The 12,015-nt window shown below is 50.9% G+C and overlaps 1 protein-coding gene across 1 annotated transcript; it reads left to right on the plus strand.

Moving 5' to 3' along the window:
* The first annotated feature begins 235 nt into the window (after positions 1-235).
* On the plus strand, positions 236-11,551 carry SMIM35 (small integral membrane protein 35). Its single transcript, XM_074335411.2, has 3 exons — positions 236-9,699; positions 10,730-10,763; positions 11,452-11,551. The coding sequence occupies exons 1-3, from the start codon at positions 9,564-9,566 to the stop codon at positions 11,549-11,551; spliced, it is 270 nt and encodes an 89-aa protein (XP_074191512.1). The 5' UTR covers positions 236-9,563.
* Positions 11,552-12,015: the final 464 nt, after the last annotated feature.

Genomic DNA, 12,015 nt, shown 5'->3' on the forward strand with positions numbered 1-12,015 from the left:
ATGCCGCACCTTGTGAAATTTACCTTGTTGAGTGCTGGATATTTTTGTTTTTCTATCAATGTTTTGGGAAGCAATTAAGTTATTTGGGAGAAGTTTGATCCCTTCTGGTCTTGCTTTTATGATTTGTTAGGTGGGCCAAGAGCAGTACTCAGTCTGGGGTTAAGTATTCCCCACTATTGTGGCAAGGCCTTCCTGAGTACTTTATCCAATGGGCCTATGAATTTTTAATTTTTCCAGTCTGGCTTATGGGAACAGGCACTGTTCTTAGCCCTCCTTTGAATGCTAGACACTGTTCCCACTAATCCTTTCAGATGATTTCTCTCTGGCTTCAGATGCACTGATCCGTGCCTTACTGAATACATGCACATTTCTGGGGTTCTCTCTGTGCAGCTCTCACCTCTGCCCCATGAACTTCCGCTGCCTTGGTTTCCCTGGACTGCCTCCTCATCCCACATTTTTTGATATGTTGTATTTTCACTATTATTCAGTTTTAATTATTTCCTAATTTCTCTTATAACATATGAAAAATGAATTCCAGGAAGATTAGTGTTCTAACTGTGAAAAACAAAACTTGACAATTTTAGAAGAAAATAGTTAAAGGAAAAGCTGCAGCCAAAGGCTTCAGGAGACCCCTTTGCAAATCCCTGTTTTGTCCCATAACTTTGAGCTGTGTTGGTCACCCGGACACCAACTTCTTTCTCTTTAACCTAGACTGCTGGATTGTCCCCCTGCCCTGTACTGCCAGTTGTAACTCAGCCCAGGCAGTAAGCGGGGTAATCATAGAGTACACCTCATTTCATTTCCTTCTTTCAGGAATCATCATCTTGCACTCCCTTTCTCCATTATTTTACATGTTTTGTCTGTTTTTTTAGTTTTTTAAGGTGGGAGAGTAAATCTGGTCTCCATTATTCCAAGTGGAAGTAATCGTAATATCAAAGCATGTAAAACAATTTTTCCTTATATTATTATATTATTCCTTATATTATTTTATGTACTTTTTCTGTGCATCAAATATTTTATAATAAAAATGTAAAGTTGTACAAAAGGGAGACTAAGTAAGGAATATTAATTAAAGGAGCATGCTAGACAGATAAAGAGGTAAAACAGAGAAATTAAGTGTGTCTGCAAGCCACCTAAGCCAGAAGTGCGTGGGGCCAAGATGGTAGCAAACAGAGATAATGCATCTCCTTCCCTCATTGGCTGGATCTCCAGAAGGCCTGTGATTTCCCTGCTGGTACTTTCTTACGGGTACTTTCTACTCCTGGAGAGACTTTTCTATGATGAAACTCTTTAAAACTTCCACAAACACCAAGAAGCCACAACCACGCCTGGCTGAGTCATCTGTCCGCCCACTGCTGGGTCACTATCGCCAGTTCTTGAAGACTGGAGCTCTTGGGTCACTGTCACACTTTTCATTATCCACATAGATGATCTCTCTTTGACTTCAGCGTCTCAGTTTCTTGCACTACTTTCCTCCAAAGGTCATCGCTTGCTTGGATTTTTGCAGTAACCTCCTGACTGGTCTCTGCTTTATCATCACCCCCTACTACATCTGTTCTTCACACAGTGGCTGCTTGCACTGATCCTTTTAAAACACCAAATCTTGTTACTTCTCTGCTCAAAATCCTCTCATGACTCCCTGTGGGGACAGAGCCAGGAGCGCAGTTTCCAGGCTCTCAGCCTCACGTGGAAAGGTACAGGCTCGGGTAGTGGATGGCCGTCGGCTGTGGCTAGTTGGCCGTCAGCTGTAGCCAGTTAGCCAATTGGCCACTGATATAACTGCCGCGGCTGCGCTGCGGAGGGGGAGTCGGTCGGTTGGCAGAAAAGCTGAAAGCAGGTCGCACGTCGTCGTGTGACTCCAGCCTCCAGTGAGAGTATAGTGGTATGACTCCCCTGCCTATGGCTCCGTGGGTGTTCCTTTTTGGCCTCACCACATCCTGCGTTCTTATGTGGGGAGCGGGAGCAGAGACCCCGCAGGCCGCCCCGCACGACACATGGCGCAGCGAGCAGGGTGTGGTGCCGCCCAAAACCTACCAAAGCATGGTGGAGCAGTTTGTGCGTGTAAGAGCCCAGCTTTGGGAGGCCCATGAGGAGCGACACCGGGAACGGGAGGCACGGTCTGCCTGGGAGACTGAAGCCTCCAGATGGCACACCACCCTCTTGGCCATGGACGGCGTTGCCTTCATTTTGGTGATGTGTTGTGGCCTTAGGATCCGAGGGTGGTGGACATCTTACACGGAGGCCTCCACCCACTCAGACACCTGACACAGTGACTAGGATTCCGACCAGGTAGGAATGGAGTCTGACTCTGGGCAGGAGGACGTGTGGCCACCACACAATGTGTGGTGTCCGGTGGCCACTGTTCTCAGGAGCTGGACCCCCAAGGAGGGGTGGGAGGATATGGACGGCTCTCTGGCCAGCGGGGAGAGGGCCCTGCAGGCTCTGGCTGAGCAGTTGCCAGAGGAGGCGAAGGCTACAGCCGGCTGTGTGGGCTGGATGTTCCTCACGGCCTTAAGTCTCAACACGGAAAGTGCGCTTAATGAAATGGCCAGGGTGCCGGACCAGGTGTCCCGGTTGGAAGCACTGGAAGCCCGGGTCCGCCTGTTAGAACAGGGGCCCCACAGTGGAGACTCTGAGGCAGAGGCGGAGGAAGCAAGTGGAGACAATGTAGCTCCCAACCCCCAAGCCCAGCCAATCTTGAAGCAAAGGGTAAAATGTGAGCAATCTTTGGGCCCCCAGGGGTTGCTGCCGGCAACCCAGCTGTGACTGAGTTCACAACCTACACCCCTTACACTCCCCCTGAGTTGCAGGAGCTGGGGGGGGGGGCGGTAATGACAGCGCCCTGGAGAGCCAGTCTCTGCTTGGCTATTACGTTTATGGGATGAGGGAGCAGACAACATTCTCTGCTCCCCAGGTGAGATGGAAAAGCTAGACTTCATGACAGTGCATCCCTCCCTGCAACAAAGGTTACAGAACTGCCATAGGTTGGCCCAAGACCAGGGCAACCACACTCTTAACGGAGTGGCTCACTGCTGCGGTACGCACAGTATAGGGACAGGCTGGCGAGCTGCCAGACACTGTGAGTCAATGGCAGTCATATATGGAACTTACGCAAATCATCCGTGAAATGGGTATGAGACATGCTATTTCAACCCTAATATGCAGGGGTCGGATGACGAGCTTTTTACAGCCAGCAGGAGAGATCTGGTTTTGGATACTGCACCTGCGAGTGCTTTTGGATCCTTGGTTGCCATTCTTACATCCTATGTGGGGCGGCGGATCCATGAAGTTACAACTGCCATGGACACCCTAGGGGATGTTGAAAGCTGGAGGCAAAGGAAGTTAAGACGGGAGGTCCATGCAGTTGAGACCTGGATGCCCAAATCAAAAGTAAAGGGGCGAGGTCGCGGGCCTCAGAGAGTAACGCGCGCACAGATGTGGTGTGATCTCGTGGCAGCAGGGGTTGATTGGAAGAAAATAGACCGACAACCCAATGCACTCCTGCTGGAACTTTGGAATCAGTTGCGTCCGGAACTACAATTCCGGAGAAACATAAAGGAGGAGTCTGGCAAAGCGCGACCCGAGTCCCTCCAGGATTTCATGCAGCCATTTGAGGCAACTCCTTTCAGCTTGATTAGGGGTGGGGCCAAGGTACCTGGTCAGAGGGGACGAGCAGGGACCGAAGGCCCCACGTGGAACTGTCCATACATTGGTCCCCTTCGAATGTACAGAGGGTTTTGGCTCTAGTTGACACTGGCTCCGACTGCAGTCTCATTTATGGGAACCCAGAACTGTTCCCTGGACCAGCAATCTGCATTGATGGCTACGGGGGGAAAGACTGTGACTATAAAAGCCGTTTCCTTACCACTGGGTATAGGAAGGCTTCCTCCTCGTACCTACAAGGTTTATGTCTCCCCCATCCCGGAGTATATTCCAGGGGTGGACGTGCTATATGGCCTCAGCTTACAGACGTTGGTAGGAGAGTTCCGTCTCTGGATCAGGGTGGTGAAAGCGGGGACACGCGGGCATGCTCACCACCCTCCTCGAGTGTTGCCACAGCCCTGGCGCATGGTTACAGTGCGACAGTACCACCTGCCAGGAGGACAGGAGGAGATTGGTTGTACAATATTGGAATTGGAAAAGGCACATATTGTGAGGCCAACGCACAGTCCCTTTAACTCCCGTGTATGGCCTGTCAAGAAGCCAGATGGGACCTGGCGAATGACTGTGGACTATAGGGAGTTAAATAAGGTGACGCCACCCTTGCACGCTGCAGTGCCTTCAATTCATGATTTAATGGATCGTCTGACTGTCCGCCTGGGAATGTATCACTATGTAGTGGACTTGGCCAATGCTTTTTTCTCCATTGACATTGCACGCTTGTGTCAAGAGCAGTTTGTTTTTACTTGGGACGGGTGGCAGTGGACTTTTCAAGTCCTTCCGCAAGGATACTTGCACAGCCCCACTATCTGCCATGGGCTCATGGCCCAGGATTTGGCACAGTGGGATCACCCATGCTCTGTGGCCTTGTTTCATTATGTTGATGATATTTTATTAACATCAGATTCTCTTTCAGATTTGGAGCAAGCAGCTCCCTCTCTTCTCTGCCACCTGAAGTCACGTGGCTGGGCGGTGAATGAGGAAAAGGTCCAAGGCCCTGGCTTATCCGTCAAGTTTTTGGGTGTTGTGTGGTCAGGTAAAACAAAGGTCATAACTGAGGCAATTATTGACGAAATACAAGCCTTTCCCCGGCCGACCAAGGTCTCCCAACAGCCGACATATTGGGGTCTGCTAGGGTATTGGCGGGCGTTTGTACCCCATTTAGCATAAATGGCAAGACCCTTGTATAACATGATAAAAAAGAGGGTTGCATGGGATTGGACAGAGGCCATAGAGCAAGACTTTGTTGCCACAAAACTGGCAGTGCAGCAGGCACAGGCTCTGCAAGTAGTGGACCCCGGCCGCCCATTTGAACTTGATGTTCACGTAACCCAAGACGGGTACAGTTGGGGCCTCTGGCAACGGCAGGAGCGTCTCCAATTATGGAAAGGAGCGGAGGTCCGCTACTGTCTAATAGAGAAACAGCTGGCTGCTGTGTACACAGCCCTAGTGGCCACAGAAGCCATCACAGGAACTGCACGGGTGTTGGTTCGAACAACCTATCCCATCCAGGGGTGGATCCATATGTGGACCCAGGGACCCAAAACGGGGGTGGCACAGACCACCACCCTCGCCAAGTGGGGTGCTTACTTAGAGCAATGTAGCACCCTTAGTTCAAGCCCTTTGAGCACAGAGCTACAACAGGACCTGGGGCCTGTGGAGCTTATAGCCCAGGCTGAGCCAAGCGCTCTGCCTAGAGGGGAGGACTTGGAGCCCTCGCCCTACAAAGAAGAACAGCCCCCAGTACCTGAGGATGCCTGGTTTACCGATGGTTCTAGCCGAGGGGCTGCAGCCATTTGGACGGCTATTGGTGTGCAGCCCAAAACAGACACCATTTGGTTTGATACTGGGATGGGCCAGAGTAGCCAGTGGGCTGAGTTACGGGCTGTGTGGATGATAATCAGCCACAAGCCTGGGCCCCTAGTTATTTGTACTGACAGCTGGGCGGTGTTTGGGGGCCTAATGTTGTGGTTCCCCACGTGGAAACACCAAAACTGGTTGGTAGGGCACTGTCCACTGTGGGGTCAGGCCATGTGGCAGGACCTCTGGGACCTAGGGCAGAGAAAGGAGGTGACCCTAATGCATGTCACAGGTCACTCCCCTTAGTGTCCCCAGGTAATGATGAAGCAGACGCCCTAGCAGGGGTCTAATGGTTAGAACGGGCTCCTGCCACTGATGTGGCTCATTGGCTACATAGGAAATTACAGCACGCTGGAAGCTGAACCATGTGGCAGGTGAGCAGACGCTGGGGTCTGCCTTTGAAATGGCAGGAGATAGCAGATGCCTGCTATGATTGTGCCATCTGTGCCCAGGACAGCCCCCAAAGGCGGAGGCTCCCCTGAGAGACACAGCAGATTATGCGAGGGAGGGTGGCCCTCACTCGCTGGCAAGTGGATTACATTGGACCCCTACCTAAGGCCCGCAATGCGATGTATGCATTCACAGCAGTGGACACTGCTATGGGGTTGATGTTTGCTTGGCCCTGTCCGGCTGTGGATCAGCGGCATATAGTGGTCACTCTTACACGGCTGTGCGCCCTCTATGGGCGCCCCCAAGTCATTGAAAGTGACAGGGGTACCCATTTTACGGGGCAAGAAGTGCAGCGCTGGGCTGCCAGGATGGACGTGCAATGGTTGTTTCACACCCCGTACAATCCGCAAGCAGCTGGCATGATTGAACGCTACAATGGCCTTTTGAAGCAAGGTCTCCAGGTATCAAAACACCCTCCCATGATCGCAACTGGGCCTCTTGTCTATGGGACGTCCTGAGAGTCCTGAATGAGAGAACACGGAAGGAAGGGCCCGCGCCAGTAGAAGCTCTGCTACATCGAACGGCCGCTCCCATTCAATTACAAGTTACCACCAGTGAGACTCTGCTAAAGCCAGGCTACGGCAGAAATGGGAACATTTTGCTGCCAGCACCCACATGCTTAAAAGCAGGGAAACGGCAGCAATGGACTTGGCCCTGGCAGGTCAAAAGCCCCCACTCTCGATGGTTGGGCCTGATAGCCCCATGGGGGGCTGGTTTGTCTCATGATTTGCAAGTGACGCCAGGGGTGGTTGCTGAGTGGCCACCGCAAGTGACTGTAGTATACAGAGGTCCCGATGCTGGGATGATTTTGCGGGGAACCTATGTACTCTCACTATGGCCTATTATGGGGTCCCCTGTTCTGTTACATGTTGAAACTACGCAAGGGACCCCAAGCACTGCCATAAAGTTCTGGTACCACAAACCGGGAAAGGTGCCAGTGGCAGCGGCCCTCCTTCCCCAGGACAAAAAGCTAGCATGTATCCTCCCAGATGGAAGGGATTTGCCATTCTTGGTTCCTCAGACTACTGTTTCTTTTCGTCCGTAGGTGCCTGTAGGCTAATATGGAACAACGACCCTCCCGGAAGACGCTTGTCGCGTAGATTGTGAGGCGAGACCCTGTAGGGGTGGAGTGTGGGGACAGAGCCAGGACTGCAGTTTCCAGGCTCTCGGCCTCATGTGGAGAGGTGCTGGCTCGGGTAGTAGATGGCAGTTGGCTGTGGCTAGTTGGCCGTCAAGGTGTAGCCGGTTAGCCAATTGGCCACTGATATAACTCCCGGGGCTGCGCTGGGGAGGGGAATCGGTCGGTTGGTAGAAAAGCAGACAGCAGGTCGGTCGTGTGACTCCAGCCTCCACTGAGACTATAGTGGTATGACTCCCCTACCTGTGGCTCCATGGGTGTTCCTTTTTGGCCTCACCATGTCCTGCGTTCTTATGTGGGGAGCGGGAGCAGAGACCCTGCAGGCCACCCCGCACGACACTCCCCATCTTGCTCAGAGGAAAAACCAAACTCCCTTTATTGCCTTCCAAGCACTACACTCTCTGGCTCCTGTTCTTCCTTCTCTGGCTGCTTGCCCTCGTCTCACCCCTCATCACTCAGGGGCTTCTGATGCTTCTGGCACCTGTCCGGCATGTTCCTGTCTCAGCTGTACTTGCTGCTCCCTATGCCTAGAACATTTTTACTCAAGTTATCTCCATGGCCTGTTTTTATTCTCACCTCCTTTGGGGCTTTTTCCTCCGTTGTCACATTGTTCATGGCCTTCCCTGACCACTTTATTTATGGGCATTTCCAAGACTGGGCTTTGAGTATCAGCCATGCAGGGTGCTGCAGATGTGTCCCTAGACCCCAGCTGTATGACTCCTTCAGGTCTGGACAGCCTCTCTGTGACTTCCCTGCGCTCTTGGGGACACAGAAATCATTTGGTTGCTCCCATGCCATGAGAGGGCCCAGTACTCTTCAAGGCTGTCTGAGGTTCCATCTGCCAAGGAGCTCCCTGCAACTATTCTTACTGAGCTCTCATTGTCTTTCTGAGGCTCAGTCTAGCTCTCAGATACTACAGCTCTCTCTGGGAAATGTATTGCCTCCCTGGGGCTCAGCTTTGAATCAGGGAACAAGGACTCTCTCTGTGGGACCCACTGACATCTTCTCAATGTTTTCCAGTGCTTTTTCTTCATCTCTTTTTCTCCCTTCCCTCCCCCAAGCTGGAGATTTTTCCCCCCTAGTATGGCTAGGAGTGTAACTTTGCTTTGCTCACTTCTTGTCTATGTTGTGAATCCTTTCCATTTTTCTAAGGGTCTGGGGTTTTGAAATCTAAAACTAGGAGGAGAGACCCCTTCTCTCTGCATTTCACTGTCACATGCTCTTTGCTGAATAGAGAATAACCTGACTGCTTTAACGGGAAGAATGGCCAAGGGATATGGGAGAGGGAAAGGCTTGGGTGGGGAGGATTGTAAAATATTTTAAAAACATAATCGTACTATTGATAATGATATCGACAATAGCAATAATGATATAATTAACATCTATTGAGTACCTAGTGTATTGAGTACCTAGTGTACACTCAAGATCTATTGAGTACCTAAGTGCTCTATATATGACATCTCCACTAACCATCACAACAATTCTAGTATGTGTATTTATTATTATGCTTATTTTCCATAAGAGCAAATTGAAGTTTAGTGAGGGAAAGGGATTTGCTCAGGTTCCATATTTTGCAAATGGTAGGTTTGGGCTTTAGATGAAAGCCTGCTGTGCCAAAGTTAGTGCTTAACCATTGCACTTCCTGGCCTCTTGGCAACACCCCTGGAGCCCCAGGACACAGAGCCATGTAGATGGGCCATCAGTTTTTTCTTCCACACTCCTGGCACCTCATCCAGCAGCAGTGGGGCTGGTCTTCCTCTTACTTCCCTGTTTGGGCAAGGCGGTTTATCACCATGATGTGTCTATGTCAGCCTCTTCCTAAAAACCTGGTTTCCCTCTTCCCTCTCTGCTTCTGCTTCGGGCCCATCTCATCTCCCTGTAGGTTTCCTATTTCTCTCTGTCTCTGTCTCTGTCTCTCTGTCTCTCTATCTATCTCTCTCTCTCTCTCTGTCTCTCTCTCTCCAAATAAAATACAAATTTAGCTAGGAGCTCATACCACAAAAAAGGAAGAAACAATGAATATAAGCAGCAAAAAGAGCCCACGGGTTACCACTGCCACTGGGTATGCGGACTTTGTGGGAAGGGCACTGAGCATCGCAGGCCTCTGCTCTGGGGCCTCCAGGCTTCCTGGTCAGCAGGCTTTGTGCCGAGAAGAGACCCCGCCCCGGACTCTTCTCCAAACAGCAGTGCCTTTTCCAACAAGTAGAATGCCTGTGGATTGAGGCCTCCCAGCTCCAAACTATCTCTAGTGTCAGAGGATAAACAAGCTAACTAAAAAAATTAGGCATCTGACATTCACCATTTAGTACAGCTTAGCTGCACTAGCTAGCTCAGATCAAGATGCTCAGGGACAGTCATTTTGATGGCAGTGGGGAGAAGAGGAGAGGAAATTGGAACATGGGGGATGGCCGCGATGTAGGGAGCTCTGCGAGAGCTCTGGGTAGCTGGGTGAAACATGCCATGTCTCTCTGCAGGTGAGGACTCCATCAGCACCCTGGGCCTGATCCTCGGTGTGGGGCTATCGCTGCTGCTCGTGTCCATCCTGGGCTACAGCCTGGCCAGGTGGTACCAGAGTGGGTACTGCTGGGATGGTGAGTGAGCAGTGGACCTTGTCACCCTAGTTCTGCTGAGCCCCTTCTCTCCTATAGCAGTTGGAGAGTTGGGTGGGGCTGCAAACTCTTTAGCATGGCGTCATGCAAAAATATTTCCTGTGGTCGCTGCAGTGGTTGAAGACTTGAGTGTGTGGCTGAGCACTTGAGGGGGTTGGGTGGGGTACTGGGGCCTTTATCAAGGGAGGGGAGAGTCCTCCCACCCCAGCAAGCAGCTAGTGTCTTCTTCTCTCAGAGCCTACATGAATCTATCCCCAAGGCCTATGTGGGCCCTGAGGCCACACAACAGACTAGACAGGCCAAGCTCCAGGTGTCCCCCACTCTGGCTCCTTGTACATCTCTTCCCCTGCTGTGGATCTTCCTGAGCTTGCTGATGCTTCAGCTTCCCTGGGAGTCTCCTGGAGTTTGCTGTGGTACTCCCAACTCTGATCTGTATCTGCACTTCCCATAGGACCCAGGCGAGCTGGGAAGGCATGCCGGAATGCTGAGAGGTAGAGAACATATCCCAGATTTGAAATTAACTTCCAAAAGCTTCCACCAATATTTGTTGAGCACCTACTATGTGTCAATGCTTTTTTTCCCTAATATGATTTTCTTTAAAATTCCATGCGAGGATGAAATTCTTAGTCTCCATTTTTTATAGATGAAGATGTGAGGCTCAAGTCACATGGTTGGAAAGTGGTAGAGTCCAAATTTAAGCCCAGGCCTACTGCTTTGGGGCTCCAACCTAGGACTCCCTCCTTCCCGCGCTAATCAGTGCCCTTAATAGAGGAATCCCCAGTGGCAGGATCTGCCCTGAAAAAGCTGGTGATTCAGTCTGGGAAGATGGGGCGTACCCATGGGCATGGGGCAAGAAGCAGCTATTGCAGGAACTTGGGACCCTCCACAGCAACTCAGCCCAGCCCCTCCCCGCTTCCCAGATGGGGGTGAGGCAGCACCAGGTGTTCCCAGAGGAGTGACAGGCATCTCCCCCTGGATGTACTAACCCTCTCTCTTTGGATTGTCTTCCTAGGGCCTAATTTTGTCTTCAACTTGTACCAAATCCGGTAAGTAGATTCAGGGCAGGGGTTGGGGTGGGAGCTTGAGAAAGAATCAAAGATGGAATGAAACTTACTGCTTCCCTTCCCTGTCTCCTCCCCATCCCCTAAGCAAACAAGAGAAAAGGAAGGAGCCAGGTTCCATTTAGAAAGTTCCATGAATGAAAACTTGAACATGGACAAGATCATGTAAGACACCGATGATAGTGATCCTCTTAACATTAACCCCCAGGCAGGGATCATTCATTCATTCATTCATTCATTCATCATCCACACATCATTTATTCAGGAAGGATCTATTATAGCAGGTATTGTAGTATTAGTTTCTAAGGGTACAAAGATAAGTAAGCATAGTCTCTGTCTTCAGGCATTTCACTGTCTAGGCCTGATTACAAATAATATAATCTCAGGCATATTATGGTGTCAAAAGAGGGGAGCAAATGCAGACAATCAGGGATTCAGGGAGCAGGAGTCAGGAAGTCCTTTTTGGGTAAGTCGTCTAGACCTCTCTGCCACAGGGTGGTCCTGCTCCTCATCTGGCCCTGAGAGATGGGGTAGCTCCTATTCTGGGAGGTGAGTCAGTAAGTCAGTGAGTCACTGCCAGGAAGTTCTTCCTGTGCTCTGGTCTAGGGAGTCGGTCTCCCAGGGAGAGGCTGGGTTCTCAGCCCCAATGACTTGATTGGATCATCTTTCTCAGGAACTTGAAGGAGCTGGAGGGGGGTCCGCCCTTCACCATCAGTGGCCACATCAGTAGTCCAGATGGCGGCTACATGAAGTTCTCCAATAGGCTAGTCTGATGGACAGAGCATCAACCTTTTGGAACCCAGGACAGGTGAGTGGAAGGTCGGTGAGCTCCTGAGTAAGTCTGATGCCTCAGTAAGGTCCTCAGACAGTCCAAGCACCCAAGCCTAGCACCAAGAGCTGCTTGGAACCCAAAGAGTGGATGTGGTTTGTCCCCCACCTTCTGGGAAGTGGGTGCTGTAGGAGGTGATCTCAGAAACAAAGGCTTAAGGTCATGCTGTCCCCACTTCCTGCCAGCACTGGACTGTTTCTTTTGCACTTGTCCATGTCTTGCCATTCTTTCCTAGGGAGGTTCTATTTCTAATTAGATGGAAGCTTCTAGAATACAGCTTTGTGTCTAAACCCTTTGTTCTGAGATTAAGATTCCAGATGGCCATCCTGTCCAAGAAGCATTACTCTAGAGCTTCATTTCTGAACTTTCTAAGCCCAGGAGCCATGGACTGGCTTCATGGCCAGCTGA

Source organism: Rhinolophus sinicus, chromosome 14 (assembly GCF_057876585.1).
Source record: "Rhinolophus sinicus isolate RSI-liver-muscle chromosome 14, RSI-T2T, whole genome shotgun sequence".
NCBI lineage: Eukaryota > Metazoa > Chordata > Mammalia > Chiroptera > Rhinolophidae > Rhinolophus > Rhinolophus sinicus.

What these genes read in the sequence shown, in the direction of transcription:
- SMIM35 (XM_074335411.2), top strand. Translation starts at nt 9,564, where the DNA reads ATGCCATGTCTCTCTGCAGGTGAGGACTCCATCAGCACCCTGGGCCTG. An exon ending in GAGTGGGTACTGCTGGGATG is followed by an intron (nt 9,700 to 10,729) that starts GTGAGTGAGCAG and finishes TTGTCTTCCTAG; the next exon opens with GGCCTAATTTTGTCTTCAAC. An exon ending in TTCAACTTGTACCAAATCCG is followed by an intron (nt 10,764 to 11,451) that starts GTAAGTAGATTC and finishes CATCTTTCTCAG; the next exon opens with GAACTTGAAGGAGCTGGAGG.